The sequence below is a fragment of the Batrachochytrium dendrobatidis genome (assembly GCF_000203795.2).
Source record: "Batrachochytrium dendrobatidis JAM81 unplaced genomic scaffold BATDEscaffold_15, whole genome shotgun sequence".
In the NCBI taxonomy this organism is placed as follows: Eukaryota; Fungi; Chytridiomycota; class Chytridiomycetes; order Rhizophydiales; genus Batrachochytrium; species Batrachochytrium dendrobatidis.
Window position 1 is genome coordinate 352780 of NW_006281113.1, and position 24858 is coordinate 377637.

Consider the following 24858-nt stretch of genomic DNA (forward strand, 5'->3'; position numbering starts at 1 on the left):
AGCTGCTCGAGTGTTGACTCGAAATACTTGGGTTCCGATCAAAACCGCCCGAGTGTTGACTCGAAATACTTGGGTTCCGATCAAAACCGCTCGAGTGTTGACTCGAAATACTTGATTGTCGATCAAAACCGCCCGAGTGTTGACTCGAAATACTTGGTTGTTGCTTCGAAATAGAATCCCTTTGATTAATCTTGTCCAAGGCTGCCTTTAATTTGTCTTTTGATTGTTGATCTAAGCTGCTTGATTGCTGATTCGAACCACCTGGTTGCTGACTCGAACTGTCTTTTGATGGTTGATCTAACCTGCTTGATTGCTGACTCGAACCACCTGGTTGCTGACTCGAACTGCCTGGACGTTGAATCGAACTGCCTGATTGCTGACTCGAACCACCTGATTGTTGACTCGAACCACCTGGCTGTTGACTCGAACTGCCTGGCTGTTGACTCGAACCACTTGGTTGTTGACTCGAACTGCCTGGTTGCTGACTCGAACCACCTGGCTGTTGACTCGAACTGCCTGGACGTTGAATCGAGCTGCCTGGACGTTGATCAAACTTTGTCACCTTTTGATGAGCCTGGTCTACAAGTTCATTTAGAGGCTTTTTCACCTTTTCCATTTCATTTAAAGTTGATCTCATCTCTGGACTCAGATCTGAAAATTTCACACTGTTTGGGGGTTTTCCAGATTGGAGGTCCGCTTGATCGCCCATGAGTATATACATTTTTCCTTTCTGCATCTGCAGTGATATGTGTTGTAGCCTTGCTCTTTCATCCGGAGTCAGAGGTGACCGACCCGAACTTTCCATCTTTTTATCAGCCATGATTAAGGTTTCTCTTGCTTTGTCCCCTATACTTGCCATACTGTCTAATCGTGCTTTTAATTCTGGACTGAACGTTGATAGATTTGAACCACCTGGAAAATGACCCCAGCCACCTGATTGTTGCTTCGGAATGGAATCCCTTTGTTTAGCCCTCTCCAAGGCTGCCTTTACTCGATCGGCTGATTGCTGACTCGAACTGCTTGATTGTTGACTTGAACCACTTGGTTGCTGACTCGAACCACCTGATTGTTGACTCGAACTGCCTGGTTGTTGACTCGAACTGCCTGGTTGTTGACTCGAACCACCTGGTTGCTGACTCGAACCACCTGATTGTTGACTCGAACTGCCTGGACGTTGAATCGAGCTGCCTGGACGTTGATCAAACTTGGCCACCTTTTGATGAGCCTGGTCTACAAGTTCATTTAGAGGCTTTTTCACCTTTTCCATTTCATTTAAAGTTGATCTCATCTCTGGACTCAGATCTGAAAATTTCACACTGTTTGGGGGTTTTCCAGATTGGAGGTCCGCTTGATCGCCCATGAATATATACATTTTTCCTTTCTGCATCTGCAGTGATATGTGTTGTAGCCTTGCTCTTTCATCCGGAGTCAGAGGTGACCGACCCGAACTTTCCATCTTTTTATCAGCCATGATTAAGGTTTCTCTTGCTTTGTCCCCTATACTTGCCATACTGTCTATTCGTGCTTTTAATTCTGGACTGAACGTTGATAGATCTGAACCACCTGGACGTTGACCCGAGCCACCTGGTTGCTGACTCGAGCTGCCTGGACGTTGACTCGAACCACCTGGTTGCTGACTCGAGCTGCCTGGTTGTTGACTCGAACTGCCTGGCTGTTGACTCGAACTGCCTGATTGCTGACTCGAACCACTTGGTTGCTGGCTCGAACTGCCTGGACGTTGACTCGAGCTGCCTGGACGTTGATCAAACGTGGTCACCTTTTGACGAGCCTGGTCTACAACTTCATTTAGATGCTTTTTCGCCTTTTCCAGTTCATTTATATCTGATCTCGTCTCTGGACTCAGATCTGAAAATTTCACACTGTTTGGGGGTTTTCCAGATTGGAGGTTCATTTGATCGCCCATGAGTATATGCAGTTTTAATTTCTGCCCCTCCAGTGATAGGTGTTGTAGATTTTTTCTTTCATCCGGAGTCAGAGGTGACCGACCCGAAATTTCCACCTTTTTATCAGCCAAGGCTAGGGTTTCTCTTGCTTTGTCCCCTATACTTACTATACTGTCTATTCGTGCTTTTAATTCCGGACTGAACGCTGATAGATCTGAACCACCTGGTTGTTGTGCTGCTGGGATTACTGGTGGTATAGGTGAGCGAGCGAACAGGTGCACATCTTGTTCTGGTAATTCTAGTGCTCGACGTTGCAAGTGAAATTCATGCCCTGGATTAATAGCAGGAGTGGCTGCAAGAGCCATGCTAGAAGCACCGAGAATAATACTCCATTGAGCAAGTTTCATTAAATTATATTATTTGGAATGTGTTAATCGGCGCCAATGTATCGATTCCAGTGCTAGTATTTATAGCTTTCAAAATGAAATTGTTGTGCTTTTAAACCCAACAAGGAGTAACAGTGGAGTTTGTTGTCAAATTACTATTCGTACGAATAGGCTACTTTGGTGGCTACAAGAAAGCTTTGTGGGTCACAAACTATATGAAAGGTTACAACACGCCTCACAATTGAACCGGACTGTGTCGTCCCATCTGTTTTGTTCCAAGTTTAGTAGTCGAGTCTACACAGATTTGCATTTGACCAAAGGGCGGCTACCATTTACTGACTCCTGTACACTAACGGGCAACTCCAAGACTTGACTAGTATACCATTCTTAGTCAACATATGCTTTTTGTGCTCCTTGAAACATTGGGGCCCTTGATAGCCAGAGCATCTGGGATAAACTGATTGATTTTGGTGTGATGTTGTCAAGGGATTTTCCCCCCTAAACTCAAGATTGGCTGCTTGCTACTAAACCACATCAGATCACAGGGATTGCTGAAAATAACATGGTCAGGATTAGGGTTGAATGAGTATGTCCTGATGTGATCCTATTGGTCATATAGGACATCACTCGAGCTTCGACAAGTAAAGTTGCATCAGATTGAATTGCATATTCGCCATGCATGATTTTATAGCCATACAAAGTCATTGTCTTGCCAATCAGTTTGCTTTGCATGTGCCAAACTTGGTGTGGTAGATATGCTACTATATAGTACTAGTATCAAAATCAATTGATAAGCATAATGGAGCAGGTTGGTTCAGGAAACGGTGTCTGATGGCTGTGGGCTGGCAATGCTATCCAGAATCCATTTTCAACAGACTCCAAAACAATGTTTCGACTTTACAGCATCAATGAAACAATGGAATGCCAAATGGAGTATCAAATGGAGACCAAATAGATGAACTAGCCCAACAATCGGAATGAGATATGATGTAATACATGCAATAAATATACACATGGCTTGTAGCACAGGATCAGTGACTGATATACCGATAATTGCATTCATTTCACATATATTGAGCAAGTGGGGTAAAACAGATATGAATGGAGTGTATGAATCGCTCAAAACACATTTGGTTTATAAGTGCACCTGCACCTGCAATTGCAATCAAGCACTTGGAGTCAAAAGTATTCAAAGCAATATGCTAGATGCTGCAGTTCAATTACCAGCAGTGTTCACTTTACAAATCCAACTCTATAATATATCATCAGACAACAGTCAGTAATATTTGCTACGTCATCAACTCGATACATGTCGAGTATCCTGATTTAATCTTACTGCAGATTTAAACTATTTGGCTGATCAACCGACTCGAATGTTGATGGATTACTATGCCAATCGACTGTTTTGACCCGATATCACCACACTTGACATGCCAACACATGCGACATATGATGGAGTGTGTAATTGCAGTTTGATTGATTCAATATTGTGTTACGACATGTGTTGCAACATCAGTCACCATGTGTGATATAGTTTGTATATCCAACAACACATTGGAGTGATTGATTGTTGCTCCGATCGATCGAATGTCAATATGCTTGTACAACAGTTTGATAAGACCGATTGTCCATGGATTATTATCACACGAGTCAATGCTGACCTGATTTGCGATATTCAGTGTTGTTGGAATATCAACACAACATCAACACCAAACATCATATCGACACTGCACGTTGATGTTGATGGTTGAACTACCAACAATGGTTATTTCACACAAAGTCACCCAATATCCTGCCGATTCTGGTTGTGATTGTATTCCACATCCAATTATAGATTGTAATCACAACCACAGCTACCGTGTTTGATCAAATGGTGTTTTGCATTGCTCATGGTATCATACATCACGATACTGCCAGATCACTGCACACAAGTCATGACCAATACAAATGCATTACTGATTGACACTGATCGACCCATAGATGCAGTCAGGCAGTACAACAAATCACCAGCATGCCATTGACCGTATTGCAATACAATTGTCCAATATTACTGACTGAACACAGGTCACAACTGCAAGTATTCATGTGATAATGGATTGACATTGGTGTTGATATCGAATTGATTGACTAATTGATCACAATCAATTGCATCAGTGATTGGTATATGCAATTGATATACACCATGTCCGAGTCTGATACATGTTGATATATGCGTGTCGATCAGCAATGCATATTTGTGGCCATTACAGTCGAATGTGAGTCGAGTCGATCATTAAACTAACGAATCAATGACTGTAGTCTAAATGTGGTGCGATTTGATACAACATGACAATATATTGTCCAACAGGTTCAACATACACAGCACCGATATCCAACACATCACACATGGATACACTGCATATACAAGCAGTAGCAATGATCGATCCAAACCAACAGTGACAGAGTTACACATCAACATATACTCGATCATCAGTCGAGTCTGCATATATCAACTAGTTGCGACACGTCATAATCAATGTGGATTGTATTGTTCACCAATCGATCATGACAGCTAATCAATACCAATCATGTAGTCAACACAATCACCAGCATATCGATGATTGTTGACTTGTGGTTACAACTCGTCAATTGCATCCAATGTTACAGGTGATGCACATCTGATTACTGCAAATCAACAACTTGTCAAGCAAACAGTTATACCGCCATTGAATACTAAGGTTGTCAAACATATCATAATGACTTTTAAGCTTGAACAGTGATATCCAATAGTTTGTACTGTGGAACACTCAGCTATACAACGATCAATGTTGTGCATCATCAATCAAATTACCAGCGGTATTCGATCATATCATCCAATTGATTATTTAATCTCATAGTCAATGCATTTCAACAGTTTACAAGATACCATTTTACTATTTGGAAAAATATCCAATCATGGCATTTCAATCGAGTGTCATGAAATGCAACACATTCAATTGTAACCCATTCAGATAAGCAATACATGTGCAGCACATGCTTGTCTGTGTAATGCAATCCAAATGACAATGATCCGTGCAGCCTCTGCTTAAACATATGTCATGTCACACAATCCGTACAGATATAGTGATTTGTTGGCAGACTTTGACAACTTGTACCAATGCACACCAACCAACACGAGCATATCCGGCAATCGGTATGTATGACTGTTGATGTGTCAATAGAATCCGTTTAGTTGTAACATATTGTACTGAATTGGTTCGGATAGTTGTTAGCATTGTAATAGTTGTATTGGACGTGTGGATCGAATGCATAGTGGACCATGCAGTGTAGCTCAATGATCTGCAGTTCATTCCACAAACCATCTGTAATCAAACATGTGGTTGAATATACAAGTCATTTGATACGTTGTCTAGTCATCAAAATCATGTTTTGAAAATGTCAAGCTTGTTCATTGCTACAACTTGTATGGCCGATCAACAGTCATACAGGTCTGGATTATTGACGGCTTCGAGTACATCAAACACATCAAGCACATCAATATATGCTATTGATTTGGTAAACCCTGAAGTGCATCGAGTTGATCAACATCATTGATTGCATCACCGCAACGAAAAGCCAGATATTTCATGTTGACTATCAATCTGTATGGCGTTTCTGCAACTTGCTACATCGATTTTGCAATATTTATAAACGTGGGTTGTATTGTTTGGATTGCAGGTCATTTGTCAGCGTTGAATCTGATTTTTGGGTCGTTTATTCAACATTCAGAATAGTTTCACATATAGTGTTATACAGAACCCAACGTAATTAAATGTGGCAAGGACACCAAGACTCATGTGCATGGATATTAGTGTCAGGTATATAATAACCCACACATCATGATCATATGTCATGGTTGACTCGTATTCTGGATTGGTGCACTCATTCCACTCCACTCCATTCCATTGTATTTCATTCCATCACTCGAACACAAACATCGTATGACTTGTTGATTGCTAATACCCATATTGATCGAATACACACTACATGACACATGTCAGGTTAGCGTATACATTCCACTATATAGCACATCATGTTGCTGATACCACGCATTGTGATTCAACAGTCAATCTGTATTCGAGTTCAACTACAATTGATCTTGTCAATCATAATATACACGACCAATTGTAGTCGAGTTGATCCGACTGAATAGAGTCCGAGTCATCATGTTCATATCAAACTATTACAACTCATTGTTGTAAAATCACAACCTCATAATCAATCATCAATGATCAAGATAATACACCCGCTCATATCTGTATTCGTTATATGCCGCTGTGATTCGAGTTCGGTCACTTGTCAATTCATCTCGATAGTGTTTGGCTTCAGCTGGTGATTGAACACCTTGAATATACTGCGTGGCATCATTCCACAGTTCAGGCGGTATGGGTGTCTTGTCAAGACTCGAGTTGTACCATTGTGGTTGTTGCGGAGCCACATGCGCAGTCGAAACAATCCGATGAGATGGATTCACTACAAAAAATGTCAGAATCTTGCAGTGTCCTGGTTGAGTTGGATCTGCAAGTTCAAATGATTGTTCTTTGTGTTGGTATCGATTGGGATAAACTACACACCGACCATTTGGTAATTCAAGCGATCCTATATACTGACTGCGTGGTGATTCTAGATTAATGTCATACACATCTTCCCAATACATATCAGATGCTACTTGATAAAAACGATCAACAGCCACGCGGAAATCGAGTTCGGGTGTGGTGATATTTTCCACGTCGTAGTAATACAGTCCAGTTGCAACAATCGATTCGTTAATTGGACCTTCAATGTGCCAGTTTCCCTCGTCGTATTTAGGTTTGGATGGTGTCAGTTGAATGTTGGTGAGCTTGACAATGACTTGTAGATTACGACCATGCAGTGACACTGGCTTTGCTGATTCATATTTGGATTCAAAATGTTTTGGAAGTGTTGGTACATACACGGGACGAATGACTCGAGTGTCTGGTTCCATACCACCACGATATGACTGACTTGATGATTCATATCCCTTTGTGCCATTGCAAATATCAATATACTTGAACATTGGATCCATCGTTCTGATCAGACTTTCAAACATTGGGACAAAACATTTGAATATTTTGGCAATGCATTTGTACATGTCTCGATGCCATATCGGATTCAAATTGTTGATGTATGAGTTGATGGTCACACTGCCATCCTGTTCGACACGGAATTCACTCGGAAGACATTGGAACTTGCGTGATATAAACTCGGGACTGCTGTCAATGATGGGCACACTTGAAACAAGTCGAGTCGATAACAATATATCGCATGGTACCATTGTGGTGTATTTGAGTCGTATACTCAGTGGTGCAATCATCGTTTGTCCATATACAACACTGTACATTGATGCATCAATCAGATTGTGCACCATTTGACCAGTGTTGTGATTTGATCCATGTTCAAGATCCGATACATTTGTCATCAATCGCGTATATACATTGTCAGGTATGCCATTGTCCAGTATATACGTCAGTTCAACAGGTCCTGGGATAATTGTGCCCAATCCATCACTGCCACTACAAACAAGCTGTTTGATAAAAACCCCGAGTTGTTCCAATGCAAGATTAAATGTTGATGGTGATATATTCTGACCGAGTGAGTCGGCCCTCCATTGCTCCACAATATGCTGGTTTGTGATATCGATCCACCACATGGATTTGCAAAGTATAGATTGCAGATACTGGATATACTGCATCTCAACAAGTGTGCGTGCCTTTCCATGTGTATATCCAGCCATTCCAGAATTCATATCAATTTCGGCATTGTCCTTGTATGGCCGAATGTCCGGACTAGCAACATGAACCCGATGCTGAAAACACGTTTCAATGATCTGGCCAGCAACCCTTCTGTTTGTGTAGTCAGTATCATCCGATTGTACAATAACCATTAGATTTTCAAATATCCTGCCTTGCTCCAGCTCGGTACGTATTGAACTGTCGGAATGATTGTCGGCAAAATCAACAAGTGTTTTGAGTAGTTTTACAATACCACTATCATAATCATGCAAACATAGATATCTACGTGAAAGAGCAGTGTTGAGTTGCTTCACAATTCCATATTCTTGAAACACCTTGATCATCTCGGCCTTGTTTGTAGATGTCTGAATCATGTCGTTGACATATTCAAACAGGCACAAAGAGTAACCCATATCGACATCACACACTGATATCGTCAATTGCTCAAAAACCAACGATCGTACAAGCGATACAGGAAAGTCGTGCATATTGGATGCAATTGTTCCCGCTATCCAGATCATGCGTGCTCTTAGTCCAATGTCAAGTATACAATCAACAAAACTCGACACGCTATCCAAACTGATTCAATACTGTATCGTTGTAAACATACACTTTCATCGTCAATATCATGACAAACGGTCGATAATAGGCCAGTCGCCAATGTGAGCACTTGTTGATCAGACTCGTACCCATATCAACTATAAACTCGACGCTGCAGTTATACTCATGATTGAACAACTGTGTATATCACCTATATGCATATTGACACTGGGTGAGTTGAATGACAATCATTTGATCAATATCAATCATGACTTGCCGCCATTTTGACTTGACGACTTGGTGATTGCATGAGTTGTACAATTTGGTTGCTTAGTCGTTGAGATACTTTGAAATCATCATCATAGTGTACAATACTCGCAAACACTGTAGTAAATTCCATTACTTTGATCTACACAACACATGTTGATTAGTTTAGTCATGAACAATCCATTATTGTTACAATATATGAATACCTGTAAACTGGGTCGATTATACTCCAAATACTTGGCTGTGATATCTTGCAGTTCAATACTCTGTAAGCGCTGCACTACATCTGTAGACTCTGTCACTCAAAACCAACACAAAATCAGCAACAGTTTGAATTCATCAATAATACAATGGCTATTAAACCTACTGTAACTCTGTTGTTTCAACTCCAGTAGCAAGTCAAGCAGTCTGTTCCATATTTCATCAGCCTTGTATAGTTGAGCATCTGTTGTTAATGGTTTCAAATCTTCCAGGCGGTGAATCAACTCTTTCATAACATCATCCAACTCCATGTTTGATAAAATTAGTAAAGTTGAATTTTGATTTGATAATTTCATTCATGCGAATGTCCAACAATTGCCAAGAATTGTTCATGTTTGGATTGTTGTAAAACACACAAACGAGTTGTTCCATTTTAGTATTGTTTTGATCAGTTTTTTGTAACAAAATTGGATTGTTATCAAACATGCATTTAGAAATACTGTAAATTAATATTCTGAATGTGATTGTTGTGGATTTGGTTGAATAAACAAACTAGTTTACTACAACACATGGTAATGGATTACTAAACATCATCATAAATCAAATGGACTGGAGTGGACTGGACTGAGATCAATGACAATCGCATTACAAACAGTGTGTGGTGATTAAACCATCGAGTATTTCCAAATACAAACTTGAATGAAAAGTCTTGCCACAATACTGATCAACTGTATTACTGTTTACACTGTGGTATTATTGATGTATTGGAATATTTGGTGTTCAAATACACCATGATAATGGTAGTACAACTCATGGCAGTTGTACAGACCAAATGTGATTAAAGCCAATAATAATGTCAGACAAGATTGGATAATGAATTAGCGTGTAAACCATCAACATTGACCAAGATTGATTGAAATGGTGAGATTGGGTTGGATGGTGATGAACACAACACATGTGTATACAGAGTTGTATTGGCAACATTGACAGTCCAACACAATACATGAATGTGGGTTCAAACTTGGTGATCGTACAATGTATGATTACTAAGAGTGCACAAAGTGTAGATTCAACATTATAGTCTGATTGTGTGTCATATGATGGTTGTTGTATATCAAACAAGTAATGCAGTCAATGTGTAGTAACCATTGTGTATTGCAATGCATAACACAGTCATTGCAAAATCAATACCAAAATATTTTACTCTACATGAATACGGTTGTAAAAGGGAGCGTTTACAAGGCTACACAACATCCTTAAAGGGTGATTTTCAATATACCTGATAAAAGGGTCGTAAAAGCATAGTCCAATGAATGTGAACATCAAACTCATTAATATGATATTATGGATAGGGAGCACCACACTGTTTAGTTTGATAGTGGCTCATTAAAAGCAATCAAGTAGTCCTGTATATTGGTTAACCTAAAAGGGTTGGGTTGATTTGCTATACAAAAAATATAAATACAATGACATGTGCTCAACTTTATAATCGATACCAGTTTCAACACTCTACTTTTGTATTAATTTTTTAGACGCATTCATCAATCTAATGAAATACACTGACATACTATTCTTACTGACTGCGGCAGCAACCGCTAATGCAATACTGATCCCATTTAAAAAAGATAGTCCATCCCAAGCATCAGACATTTTTAGTCAAGTGTCCAGCCCAACCAATGAACCTAATCCAAGTGCTCCTGGCGAAAACTGGCAAGGCCTAATTAATGCAATCAATTCAAGAGTCTCCAACGAAAACTGGCAACAATCAATTAATGAACCCAGCCCAAGTACTTCCAGTCAAGACCAGCAAAACCCAATGGATGTAGCTAGTTCAGGTACTTTCAGTCAAAGCAAGCAACATCTAACTAACGAGCTTGGTCCAGAGGTTTTTGAAGAAGACTGGAAAATTCTAATGGATCAATCTGATCCAAGTATTCATGAAGACTGGAAAAGCTTAATTGATACAATCAATTCAATCAATTCAAACCAGGATCAGCAACTCCCAATGGATCAACCTGGTCCAAGCACTTCCAGTCAAGGTCATCAACTCCCAATGGATCAACCTGGTCCAAGCACTTCCAGTCAAGGTCATCAACAACCAATGAATGTAGCCAACCCGAATCATACTGGCTCAAGTCAAAGAATTGTATTAAGCAGAAGACAACAAACAGTTCTTGATTCTCGAAAGACAAAACTTAAAAACGCTAAAAAGTTGAAAAAGGTGAAACATAAAATCTATTATGATTATGTAGCCCTTGGACTCGATCAACATTTAAAAGAAGTGTTAAACCAAGATACATCCGAGTCAACGTACAGTCCAAACACTGAAAAGCAATATAAAAAAGATTATAAAGCGGCAAAGAAAAAAGTATACAATATAAGACAACGATTGAAAGATCTTATGAAAAAGCATGATTTGAAATTCGAAGAACCGAATTCAGATTCGGATTGATGATTTGCCAATGAATTTGATTTTGAATAAATTTAAACTTTATTTTGTTGATATTTGTCGAGTATTGTGAATGGGTCAACAACCATATTATTGATTGAATACTGTGTTAAGTATTACATTGACAGTTACTGGATTGTTGATTGACACATTGACACGGTTTATTACATATACATTAATGACATGACAACAATCAGTGTTGATTGTAACTATCAGTCAGACTTGCAATCACTTGCCAGTTGCATGATATCATCGACTGATCATGTCGTGTATTGTACAACAAACGGAGCAATACACTTGTTGAAAGTCGGATGTAGATTGCAACATCAACTGGTTTGATATTGGTCAATTAGTGTTGTTTTATGACAGTTTACAATGTAATATATGCAGCATGGTATTAATGGTGTTGTATTGACAACCGTATTCGTGTAAAATGAATCATTTGATATCCATCATGCAATGACTGTGTTATGCATTGCAATATACAATGGTTATTGTACATTGACTGCATTGCGTGTTTGATTATAACAACCATCATGACACACAATCAGACTATAATGTTGAATCTACACGTTGTGCACTCTTAGTAATCATACATTATACAATCATCAAGTTTGAACCCACATTCATGTATTGTGTTTGATTGTCGATATTGCCAATACAACTCTGTACATTTGTTGTATTCTGAATCACGGATACGATCGCAATTTAGTTCAACAACAATGGTTGTACATGTCAGTAATGCAACTATTGTTTGCATGTCAATCACCACCAACAACACCGCTGTATTGTCAATCAGTCCACGACACTGTTATTTAGTGATCCATTTATGTCAATACGACTGCAAGTTGTCGTTATATGACGTATTCTGGACATGGTTTTGATATTACACATCCAGTTCCATCACATTGTTGCTGACCCATGATTGTAACACTGTATGTCACCATAATCATGAACATGGACATGAGCATGTGGTTTCATGTATAATATTACAACCACGCATGTCGTTGGTCGAATCATCACTACTAGTGTACAATACACTACACTGCACTACATGTATGTTGACATGTGTTGTACCAAGTTGGTTGCATTGCTACAATGTGGTATGCGTCAACCTGTTTGGATTACAGTTGTGCAGCATATTAATACTGTACACATGTGATTATTGTTGGTATTGGTGTTGCATGTGTCAATACGACATGACAAGCAATATCATATCGACACAATACACACATGCATGTCAGCATCATCAATGTGTACAACTATGCAATATACAATCAACTGTATTGTATTGTAAATACAAGTGTCGATGTACAATATGATATCATGCCAACCAAGACTGTGGAATAATCAGATACAATATTAAATGTCAGATGGCAATTGTATTTTATTCAAACAAAAATACAACAGATTCAGTTGAAATCAGTTTAGATTAGCATTCAAATCAATTGAATGAATCGTCGTTTAGATCAATTCAAATGATTTGACCCTCCATGAAACAAGGAGATCGTGCGGATTGGAAAAAGTTTGAGGTGCTCAAGTCAAAGAAGTTGTAAGCGTCTCCTCAGATGGTGTGCTGACCATTAGGATTGTGGTTTCTAAGTCATACTAGAAGGGGAGTTATTGAATTTGGTAATATGATTTGCAATGACAGAATTTGAACCAAGTTCCCTGCGAGCATCATCCATCTGACTATCTGGAATATCTCCGAAAAAGTATTTTATAAGATCTACTTCTGCCTCCACCAGGTATATCAGTAACTCATCAAGGTCTGATTCGGCTTTAATTTTCTGGTTTTGGAGATCTTCAACTTCGGATTTTATTTCGTCAATCTCCTCGACAAGCTTTAAATGGTTCTTCTGGTAGTCTGCTTCTTCTTTCCCTTCGAATTCAGATTTCAGCTCCTCGATCTCTCTTTCCAACTTGCCCATCAAGTTTTTTCGATTAGTAATCGCGCCACCTAGCAAACTGCACACTCTTTTTACTTCATTGACATCATCCTTGATTCGTGAGTAGTCTTCGACCAACGTCTCGCCCTCAGCTGAAAGTGAATCAAGACCAACTAAATCTAGACCAGAAGTTGAAGTGCTAGATCCAGCATCTCCATTCGATCCAAGAGGAACTAAAGTAGAAGTTGGTTCGGCACTCATGGTTGTACTAGAAAGAACCGGACTAGCTGTAGTAACTGAGCAAGCAAGCAGGATTGATGCCAATATTGTGAGTTTCATTTTACTGGTCTGGTTGAGCAAGTTGTAATAAATGTCATTCAACACGTCGGTTTTGGGTCGTATTTATATCCATTATCGATCGGATAATATGAAAAGCATGTTCCTTGAATGGCCGTCATAAGGAACTCGTGTTGTCAGGGTTGGTGCTGATTGTTTGTCATTGATGCTAAAGTAACTTCAAAAGAAGATCCCTTTATAAAAATATCCGCAATCTTGATCGAGCCGCCGCTTAATTATATGCATTCAGATATCATACGGCTGATTGTGTGTGGGGTTCCCCATCTTTTTGAACCCTAAAACGGCTAGTGATCACAGTATGAACAAGTAGGTACAAGTTAAAAGTAATGTTGCATAGCCTATATAGAGTAGCTATGTCATTCGATTATTAGATGGTTAACCGTTAGTCGATATAACGGTCACCAATGTGGTCGCGATACTCGATGCTTTTCAAATGGCATGATTCAAGCACGTCATGGTTTAGCGATATTCTCCATTAAACTCTATACAATCAATCACTTTTGTAAATTGTAATAGTGAAGATTGGCATTCAATATAGCGCAGTGATAAGAGTTGTATAATGTAGAGGAATGAATAAAGTCAGTGATTCATTAATAGAGGATAGTATTGATCCTTTTATAGTAGTTTAATTGAGTCCTGATATAATAATAAATCACCATCATGCAACCACTCGACAAAACACACTTGAGCACTAATAATTCCAACTTTAACACTTGTAGCATACTTGATTATCAAACAGCAATCATTAATATCCATTAAACCACCATCAATTCAATACGTGCTGGATTGCTGTCTATTCTCACGTCTTGTTGAACCACATTACTATTAAACTCAATCTACAACCGCATTCACGTAAAATGAAACACTGAATAAAAGTATCCAGTAAACAGTCAGTTTTATGAAATGTTTGGTATCAACTTACTAAACACTATTCTCTCTAAATTCGATAAAGTGTATTAATATTTCTCCTCCACGGTCACTTGTATAAAACAGCCAAACAAATATAATCACATCAGTCCCGGTCTGCCTTTTACTTGTTCGGTCTTCAATCCTACTTTTTTACAAACCAAGCATCTAAAGTAAACAGCTGCTGCGTCCCTGTGACGTGCAATCTTGTTTTCTTGAACTAGACGCAAACGTATCCATGACATTTAGAATACAACAAATGGAGTTTGATTGACAACATTAAAACAATCGAGCCCAATATCAAACTTGGTGATCGTGCAATCTATGGTTATACCAAAAAAAGAGTCTCGGTTGAAAATCATAGTTTGATCGTGTTTATTGAAGCAGTTAATTTGTAGTAGGAAATTGCAACGAGTATTTAACCATTGTGTATTCCAAAGCAAAATGGTTTCAAATCTATAGATATCAAAATAGAAACAGAATTCATACAATAACAATCTATTAGCCAAGTATAGCAAGACGTCGACTTGTTTCAAAAAATCAAATGTTTTATGACAAACTGCATAGTATGGGTCAATTAATAAATTACCAACGCAGTTATACCAACTATAAATCAATAGTGACAATCTCACCAAGCTTGGCATGATTAAAAATATTCACTAATTGCGTTTTTTGGCTCGCAGACGCTCAGACCGCTTTATCATGCTAGATTTACGAATTGTCTCACGAATATGTAGTATGCGGCTAGCGTGAACTCGCTGTCCGGTCTTGCGTCTCCGAGTAATTTCAGGAAGCTCTTCACCAAATCCAGGCACACGAATATCATAGTTGCGATCTGAGGTGTTACATTTCATGAGTTACAAGTTTAAAGGATATCGAGCCCATTAAAAAAGATACTACATACCTAAATGTAACTGAGCGTCTTTCAATTCCAGCGTTGTTGAATGACGGTGCTTTGCCAATAGACAAGAACTATGCGCTACTTTAAGTACAAAATCACTGGCAACATCCAAGAGTAGCTTGTGTCGAAAGATTGATCATTATACAAAAGACATGAGTATACGCAGCTACCCAATCACAGTATGGATATACCAAAAACCTACATCTTCCACGTCCACATCCAACTTTTGTTCTGCATCTACCTGACGCATTAAAGCTCGCAAAGCATCTTTTGAAAACAGGGGCTGTGAAGACATGTCTATCAATGAAGAATCTACCAGTTTTATCAGATCCCAAAACACTAAACAAAAGGCTGGCAATCCTATTAATAAATCAAGATAAAGTATTACCAGAAGACAGAGTAGAAAAGGCAGATCGCAGTCCCATTGGTCGAACTTGGAAACATATTCAATAGTCACGCAGGTTAATGATTCACCATCATCACAGTTACATCTATAGCACGGTTTAATCAACTAGAAGTTACGACAACATACTTCCTCCAGCAGAGTTTAGAGATCCTGCAACTGCTGCAACTGCTGCAGCAGTGACACTTGAATTTGCAGATGACGATGCAGCAGCATGCATAGCAGCATATTGTAGCAGAACTTGCTGATGAAAATTGGCCATTGGAACATTAAAGTTGGAAAAACTTGATTGAGAGGTAGCATGCATTTTGGAACCAGCCGAACTGGCAGCTACCAACCTCTGTGCGTCCTGCTATTACAATGGTGTTTAGATGTATTATTCAAGACATGTTTGAACAAATCTTATCAATATGATGGATCAAGCTAATGACCCAGAAATAAGATTCTCAAGGACTATAAAACATACCGTCAAGTCTGTAGAGCCATGCTGGTTTGAAGTGTCTATGGTTCATGTTAGTGTTTTATCCAGAAACATTAAAACCGCATTAATGAACAACACAGACTGGTGCAGTAACACTTGTTAAAGTATTCACTGCAGCAAACCTGACCATTGAGTCGAATGAGAATGTAAACCCATAGCATAGCCTACCAGAAGTGCTCTGACCAGCGTTTTTCTCACTCGCTACTAGAATAGATCTTCTGGTTGGTCGGTCTTTCATTGGAGTAGTAAAGTATATGAAACTAATTGAAACTAAAAGTCAATCCAAAAGGTTAGAGTCAAGTATCCAGTCTGAATAATATGCAGCAATTCATACCGAGACTAATAAATATCGATAAAAATGAATATCAAGATTAGCGAGTATCGACACAATGAATATCGAGAGCAGTTTGAGCAAGCCGGTTAAATTCAATTGTCAAAACTATTGGAATATTCATCATTTAATCATACTCTAAATTCATCAATTGGAATATTCATCATTTAATCATATTCTAGATTCATCAATTAGTTGTATTCGTATCTAAACTTTATATTTTACTGTTGAATCAAATGAGAATGCTTCAACAAGTGCAGATACAAACTTGGATATTTGCCATTCTATACTTATTCAATCTTGTAAATTCGGGTGTTTTCCTTCATTAATACAACTCACATTTTTATATCTACAAAACTTGCCCTTCATCGCTGCTCAAACTGCTTTACAAGTCCTCAACTACTCTCATTAACCATGCATTTGGCCATGAAAAATATATTTTTCAGTACTATACCAGCATCTTTGAGGTCCATCAAGAATAGCATTGGTCAAATTCAACCCAACCGAATAGCTCTTGGAACTCTTGGAATGCATACTGGCTTGTTTATAGTGGCATTTGCCAAGCAAATCCAGACATCAGACCCATCAGTAGAATCCAGTATGCCCATGTTTATTACTATCGGACTTTTACTAGATCATATCTGCCATTATTTGGAGCAGCTAGCACAGAAAAGCCTGTTGCAGCAAATATTACAAATGGACAGTACAGCCAATGCGCTTTTGCTATTTGACATTAGACTGATTGAGCTGATCGAGGTAAATACTATTTTGAGCTCCATCAACTGATGGTGAATTCTCCAATCAGCTAGCAAGTTGCTATTATTTGTGTTTGATACTCACTATCAATTTGTTAGGACATGAATTTGACCATCTCTTATGAAGAACACTCCATGGCTTTAGCATTGAAGCAAGATAGCAAGGATTTTTCTCGCCTAGTCCTTAGCCTGGGCTCAAGTACACAAATATCGACAAAGTAAGATCTGCCTGCTACTATAACTGATTAATCCTTTGTGAGGTATCCTAATCAAGTGATTTTACAATCCAATATGTTTGGGTTAAAAAGCTTTTTGGAAACTCTACACGATATTGAGATATTTACAGAATCCCGCATGTCTGAGCTCCCTGCCACTGAAAAGGCAAAGATGGAAAAGATACTTTCCAATGTATCCAAACTTCTTGCTAAAAAGATACACAGACTAGTTTCTTCGACAAAAACATGGTCGATCCAAAGTAGCGGTGTGCATATTTTGACAAACGATCATCTAAAAACAACTCAACTTGGAGACTTGTATCATGGAGTTTGGAATGGTGCTCGTGTTGTGGTCGAAGTCATAACTGGAGTAGTGAATAGCCATATTGCAAAATTGATAGAAATCGATGCTGACATGTGGTTTCCGCTTGAGCATCCTCATATTTCTAAACTTATGGGTGTATGCTTGAATGTCGAGCATCCATTTATTGTCACTCGTCCTATTATGTGCACACTATCCCATCATCTCAAGCATTCTTTGCCTCTAGACGCACTGGCTTGCAATAATATCGTTGTGTCTGTTGCCATGGGATTGTATTATTTGCATACACTTTCCGAGCCAGTTATTCATGGGAATCTAGATACAGAAAACATATATTTAGGTGATTTATTATAGTATTATACACATTTTAGCAAATATTCTTATACTTACAAAATCGTAAATGCCTTTTTATCAAACATTGGTAGATCATGATGGGATTGTGTGCATATCTGGATTTGGAATGCTTCAGACTATTAAAGAGTTGTATAAAGAAAACAGTGATTGTCGTGATTTAAATCGGGTATCTCCTAAATATCTTACCAAGGACTATCAGCCCAGTCTTCCTATGGATATATACGCGTTTGCAAGCGTATGTATGGAGGTTTATTCTAGCCAATCATGTTCACCTAATTCCTCAAATCATTCGATCAAGCATTTACCTTCTGGTGAACCATTGCTTCCGGTACAGTCGAAGCATGTTCCAGATTTGTTATGGGAAACGTTGAAGGCGTGTTGGAACCTGGAACCTTCTAAACGACCCAGTATTAAAACAATAATGCTGATTACTCGACAACTGCCAAACTCTTTGAACAACATTTCACCATTAGCTACCAGCTCATTTCCATCACCTGCTATGCATTTTGATTGTATCAATCCACGCGATCCGCTCATGTCTAGTATTTTAAAACTGAATCTTTGTACATAGTTGTACAAACATGTTAAAACCTGATACTTTTCAATCTTTAATGTGGAAAATAAAAATTATAATTGGATTAGATGTGTCGTATTACAGTCGTATTCACATAAAATGCAACACTAAATAAGAGTGTGTATAACAAACAGCCAGTCTCATGAAATGATTGGCGTCAGTTTATTGGTTGGCATTGTGCCATATACACTGTTTAGTTGATTGATACTGTTTGATGATTAGCATGTAGAATTGCATCCCTAAAATATGTTGAACTAGAACGCGAATGTATCCGATTAAAATACAAAGTTTGTATAGATTTGACAACAATCAAACCAATATTTGGATTGCAATGCATCAATTTGGTCATTGTACAATGTATGGCCATGTCAAATGATGAGATTACTCCAGTTCAAACCGATGGTTTGATTGTGTACATCATACGACAAACGTTGTGTTTATTGAAGGATTAACAATGTATATTGATAAAGTTGATGTGTAGTATAGAACACTGCAAATAACTAACTATTGACCATCCAAAGCAAAATAATAATTAAAAATGTTTTGTTTTGCGTGAATAGTGCTAATTATATCTGACGACAATACAAATTATATTCAAAGTTTAGAAACTATTCAAAGCTGTTTAAAATCAACCGATCGATACACATGAGAGCACAACATCAACCCAACGTGATGGTCTAATGGCTGGCCAACAGGTTTCATGTGTGATAATACTGAATGACTGTCGAGTTAAACAGTACTTGCTATGTCTGTTGGGTTGAGCATACCAAGATATGTATTGGTACCACCACATGATACATTACAGTTCAATGGGTGTTTTAAAAATGTTGGATTGCTATTTGAAATATGTATTTGATACAATCAATGTGATTGATTCTGTAACATGTCCTGGTAGAATGGAATGAATTCAGCATCTAGATCTACCTATTTCAGATCCGCCTACAAATCGTCGTATTTTGCTTGATGGTGCACACAACCCATTGGTTGCTGTAGTTCGTGCAGACTAGGTCAACCATCAACAAAATGCAATAGCGCTACTTGCACATGTTTACTGGATTGTTGAATTTACTAATGGAATAGATATCCATAATTTACTTTCATGCCTTGTTCAACCCAAGATCGTGTTTGTCGTTCCATTTGCACAACCACTTGATATGCTTTGGATTCATTCAGAGGATACTCGTATTATTGCACATGTGGCCAATACACTGATTCAAGGCGATACGCCATCGCAATGCTTTGACAGTTTTGCAAATGCGTGGAACGTTATCACATCTAGTAACACCGATTGCATTGTTGCTATTTGTGGTTCACTTGATTTGGTATCTGAAGTGTACCGCACTCTACACATGACGTTTTAGAGTCTACTTGAATTTGTGTTTGATGCACCATATTTGTAATAAATACATTTGCATTGGTTGATGGCTTGCATGCATACTATCGTGTATTTTGAGATGCTCTAATGCATTGAATTGACTAACCATCTAGATGCAACCCAACATGAATGTGCGGAAAATATCACATCAATGTACTAAACTACTCTAAACAATACACTATAACCAAAGTAAATTTGAAATCTACACATTCATCAACACAATCCAATAGACATGCAGATACAACAAGATTGAACCACAAACAGTCTAAAGTTGTGGAAACACGACGGTAGAATCAACAAAATGGAAACTAAACACCATGTGGCAAATGAGTGTTTAAACCAAGCTTTTTTAAATTCAAAGTGATTTTATAAAGCAATTTAATGGTTTTGTTTAAAAGTTTATTTAATAGGTATTTAAAAGGTATTGGAATAGGTTATTTTTAACAAGTTATTTAAAAGGTATTAGTGGGTATTTTTAACAGGTATTAGTTGGTTATCAATAGGTTATAATGGAAGGAGTAGATAGGTATCCAATAGGGTATAATGGAAGGGGTAGATAGTGATGGAGGTGGAGATGGAATTGAAGCTTCCTTCCAAAAGCTTCAATTCCAAAGTTTAGATCATCCATCTCCGCTTTGGATTTCGCGGAGGATGGGGTTGATCTGCGTCAACCTCGCAGTTGATCTTCCGTTTTTTGGAAGATCGCTCCTTGATACAAGTATCAATGACAGGAGCACTGCTCGTGTTGCGCCGCCGCGCCGCTCGCAGGTCTCGCTGTTGGTTAAGTAACTCCAACTTTGCAACGTCTTGCAAGGTTGGTGCTACTTTAGCAGACCAAGTATTTTTTGGCTTGGTCTGCTTGACCAACTTGGAGACCTGCTCCGGCTTGACCCGCTTGACAGACCCACGAGCCTTTTTCAGCTCGGTCTGCTTTGCAAGTTTGGGCATCTAAGTGTGAAAATGGTAAAGTTTAAATGTAAGTCATTGCTGTTAATAATGGCATACAAATGCGTCAACTTACTTTTTTTCCAGCCTTGGACTTGGACTTGACGCTTGGCTGCTCCACTCCTGCCAGTGTGTCCTTTACCGGATCACACGCATTTGTAGTCTGGGGAAATAAAAAGGATGAGTACAAACATCTATACAATTACTAACCGTTTCAAACATTTCAAGCACTATTACACTTACATTTAGTGGTTTGGATGGAGCGTCATCCAGAGCGAATCGGACCGTCTTTTTTGGTCGCTCAGCCAAAAAAGACTCGGAGCTGCCAGCATTCTGGGTTCCTTGCTGTTGCTGCATATGATATCCATCTTCATATGCAGCAATCAGACTCTCCAGAATCTTTTCAAACCCTGCCCCGGTTTGGGAAAGATGCTGAAGAGTCTCAGCAAGGCGTGGAACTTTGACAGTATCCACCAGAATGCGCACTCCCGGCATGAGGTCAACCTCAATACCTGGAAATGTAGGTGCTAATGTAATATAAAGTAAACAATTACTTTAGTAAATCACATACGTTGATATACCGCTGACATTTAAAACTATATATTACGCGTACCTGGCAGATCCTCGACACCCACGGGGATGTCGGTGTCATCCATGTACACGTCAAAATCCATGGGATTTTCGACGTCCATGGGAATCCCGGAGCAATTCGCAACCGGTTCGGTTATGTCCATCGAGACATCCGACCGGTTGCATTGCTCCATCGAGTCAACCATGTCCACCGAGTTATTCGACAACAATATGTTGCATAACTGGCGACCTATGGGTAACTCGCGCAGGAACCCTTGCTTTCGGTAAACTTCCCGGAAGCTGATAGAATCCCTCAGTGATGACATGGGCTGCCACACTTTTGATCTATCAGCTTCACCGGGAAGCTTACTGCTTGTGTACATCATCTGGTCAGCCTGTCAAATATAAATGGTTGACACATACCAATAAATAAAACATTAGTCAATCATAACTATACAGTTGTATCAATCCAGCACAGCTTGTGTAATTTCAAAGCTAAACCCAAGATTTATACTAATACAACCAACTTACTTTATACCGAGTTTCAAAAGGCGGTTTGTCACACGCCAAAACCCGTTTAGCATAGCTGTATGACAGCATAGATGCTTGAGCATCGGTATAATGCTCAACGGGTCCTGATGAATGGCCAGTCACTGCTGAATCTGGTGCAATGGACTCTGCAGTATATATGGTTGATACTGTAGAGTCGCATTGCTTTCCAGACTGCAGTATCCTAGCTGCCTCAATCAGGGACGAGACTATAATGGAAATGTTTTAAAACAATCAATCCATCAGTCAATATAATCAGTATAGTTACCATCAACACACTACAGCCTAAACAATCCACAATACATGCATTCACATGCATTCACATCCAAAACTCGTGAGAAATTGATACAAAAATCACACACTTACTTGGTGAAGTAGGGATTCTTGAATCATTGATTGGACTGACTGTACTGATTGCACTGATTGGACTGATTGGGCTGGATGTATACATATCAGTGTATATGTTTTCCTGATTTGAACTAGTCAATCACAACATTACAAAATTATGCACAAACAACAGTAAAAGTTTAAAGTAGCATTTAACCCATTGTCCCATAAATCAAATTAGGCATCAACCAATTCAATCCCAAATAATAATCAACCAGCACATCATACCAACCAACACAAATCACAATTGATACACATCGAATGACGTTCAATGACATTAGATAGCATCAAAAACAGTCAAAATCATTACCATCAAAGTCGCGTAGTCGGAGTCGAATCAACAAAATTAAATTCGGCAACGTTTCGAGTCCATCCCAAAATACCGTAAATGCAATCATCAAATCGTAAATAATACACATGCAAGTAAACAGTCATGTTAGCAATGTGTTGTGTAACCAAAATACAATATTCAGATGCACAACTATAATACAAATACTGTACTGCATACCTTTCTGGATTCATGCTTGCTTCGGCAAGGTGTGGTGCATTTTCACAAGCATTGGTTGGTTGGGGAATAGTGTTTTGCACACTACGGCAAGACTGTTTTGGAGAAAGAGCCGATAAGATGTTGAGACGGGACCACAGTGAACTCATTATTGGTATTTGTAGGGTGTCAGGAAATGAATGGAAATGAAAATGTAAAACGAGTTGATCTCGAAACTTGATAACAATAATATGGGTAGCAGTTGTAATAGTTGCAATCGTTGCTGCAAACTAATACGTTCAAACAAGTAGTGTGTATGACTGTTTAACAAAATACACAAGGGAAACAATCAGATCTGAGATTTGGATCAATAGGTAGGTAAACAAGCGAGTTTTGGATCAATAGGTAGATGGACAAGTAAGATCTTGATCAGAAAGTAGGTAATGGTGTCGGATCTGGACAAACGATGCATTATTTAACTGAAACAATTGACATGCGAATCCCCGACAAGCCAAACTCTCAGCACGTAATAATCAAATACATTGCAAAAACGTCCCGTAATAATCAAACTATCATCAATTAATTCGTTATTTTACCTTGAATCCCAGACTCCGCACGCATCGATCTCGTGGAATCGAGTAACACAAACTAGCTGCATTAATGCATCAACACATAATACTTTGAGTTGATTGGACCATATCATCATCATCCCTCCGACTCTGACGGATCGGGGATCTATGTGCCAGCTTGAAGTGTGTGGGGTGGCTGGGTAGTGCGGTGAACGTTCCCAATAGTCAATCCATGTACGATGGACAATGCGTAATGCTGTGCTGCTGACAACTCCTGCAGCGGTCATGGCTGATGATATTAGATTCGTTTGTACTGCAGTTGATACTGTACAACCATCTCATACAACTATGCCAACCGTATGCTGTAATGTGGTCATGTATTGTGTCTGTCTGTCTGACTGTATATGTGATAGGCAGATCTACTCGATTGGATAGTGACCAAGATCTACTCGATTGAATAGTAACCAAACGCACTGCATGTTCATACTTGTAGACGTCTAGTACGACTGTAGTGGTTGATGGTTGTGTATGACTGTAGTGACGAGTCTGTTCACACGATTATTGCATGATACTCCAACTGCATCGAATACAAACTGCTCAAGTAGTCTTGAACGCAGTGACACCCGGTTCAGCTAGTTTACATGAGCAAGTATATCCACACATCTTCCGTATAATCTGTGCAACACATTGATGGTATACACAGATCCAGTCAGTCAATCTACACAAATCTGCACATTTTTACGCGTCTGAACTGCAACTCTTCACTACTACCTAAAATACATTGGTAATGCATACCAGACAAACAAGGTTTCATGCATTGCTAAAATCAAAATAGTACTACTGGATCTAATCAATACACTAGGTTAGTAAATACAACCCACGTAAATGTCTGTTTGGTATTCATTGCATGGATCAAATATACTGAAAATACAAATGTCTGTTATTCTGTTTGACTGGAAAATCAAGCACGCTA

At 38.8% G+C, this 24858-nt stretch overlaps 6 protein-coding genes across 6 annotated transcripts; 2 read left to right on the plus strand and 4 right to left on the minus strand.

Moving 5' to 3' along the window:
* Window positions 1–6490: 6490 nt before the first annotated feature.
* Window positions 6491–6983, minus strand: BATDEDRAFT_32418 (uncharacterized protein). The gene has a single exon (XM_006682156.1). The coding sequence runs from the start codon at window positions 6963–6965 to the stop codon at window positions 6534–6536; it is 432 nt and encodes a 143-aa protein (XP_006682219.1). The 5' UTR covers window positions 6966–6983; the 3' UTR covers window positions 6491–6533.
* A 3635-nt stretch (window positions 6984–10618) lies between these two features.
* BATDEDRAFT_92064 (uncharacterized protein) lies at window positions 10619–11521 on the plus strand (the record flags this gene model as incomplete). The annotated part of the gene is made up of 1 exon (XM_006682215.1): window positions 10619–11521. The coding sequence occupies one exon, from the start codon at window positions 10619–10621 to the stop codon at window positions 11519–11521; it is 903 nt and encodes a 300-aa protein (XP_006682278.1).
* Window positions 11522–13116: 1595 nt separating this feature from the next.
* On the minus strand, window positions 13117–13668 carry BATDEDRAFT_91993 (uncharacterized protein; the record flags this gene model as incomplete). The annotated part of the gene is made up of 1 exon (XM_006682255.1): window positions 13117–13668. The coding sequence occupies one exon, from the start codon at window positions 13666–13668 to the stop codon at window positions 13117–13119; it is 552 nt and encodes a 183-aa protein (XP_006682318.1).
* A 1348-nt stretch (window positions 13669–15016) lies between these two features.
* Window positions 15017–16843, minus strand: BATDEDRAFT_91938 (uncharacterized protein). Its single transcript, XM_006682256.1, has 8 exons — window positions 16790–16843; window positions 16441–16725; window positions 16104–16323; window positions 15960–16004; window positions 15774–15883; window positions 15575–15689; window positions 15303–15505; window positions 15017–15126 (listed from the first exon to the last, which is right to left on the minus strand). The coding sequence occupies exons 3-7, from the start codon at window positions 16279–16281 to the stop codon at window positions 15330–15332; spliced, it is 624 nt and encodes a 207-aa protein (XP_006682319.1). The 5' UTR covers window positions 16282–16323; window positions 16441–16725; window positions 16790–16843; the 3' UTR covers window positions 15017–15126; window positions 15303–15329.
* Window positions 16844–17200: 357 nt separating this feature from the next.
* Window positions 17201–19003, plus strand: BATDEDRAFT_27898 (uncharacterized protein; the record flags this gene model as incomplete). The annotated part of the gene is made up of 4 exons (XM_006682121.1): window positions 17201–17542; window positions 17641–17759; window positions 17850–18418; window positions 18504–19003. The coding sequence occupies 4 exons, from the start codon at window positions 17201–17203 to the stop codon at window positions 19001–19003; spliced, it is 1530 nt and encodes a 509-aa protein (XP_006682184.1).
* Window positions 19004–20996: 1993 nt separating this feature from the next.
* On the minus strand, window positions 20997–24172 carry BATDEDRAFT_27899 (uncharacterized protein; the record flags this gene model as incomplete). The annotated part of the gene is made up of 9 exons (XM_006682122.1): window positions 20997–21329; window positions 21403–21489; window positions 21570–21853; window positions 21940–22291; window positions 22428–22654; window positions 22812–22924; window positions 23341–23606; window positions 23858–23885; window positions 23913–24172. The coding sequence occupies 9 exons, from the start codon at window positions 24170–24172 to the stop codon at window positions 20997–20999; spliced, it is 1950 nt and encodes a 649-aa protein (XP_006682185.1).
* Between the last annotated feature and the right edge of the window lie 686 nt (window positions 24173–24858).

Excerpts from the sequence above, each read along its gene's own strand:
- BATDEDRAFT_32418 (XM_006682156.1), bottom strand. The coding sequence starts at position 6,965 with ATGTATTGGGAAGATGTGTATGACATTAATCTAGAATCACCACGCAGT.
- BATDEDRAFT_91938 (XM_006682256.1), bottom strand. The coding sequence starts at position 16,281 with ATGCATGCTACCTCTCAATCAAGTTTTTCCAACTTTAATGTTCCAATG. Across the intron at positions 15,884-15,959 it reads CTTTTCTACTCTGTCTTCTG|ATTCTTCATTGATAGACATG; the intron begins GTAATACTTTAT and ends TAAAACTGGTAG. Across the intron at positions 15,506-15,574 it reads AGACGCTCAGTTACATTTAG|ATCGCAACTATGATATTCGT; the intron begins GTATGTAGTATC and ends GTAACACCTCAG.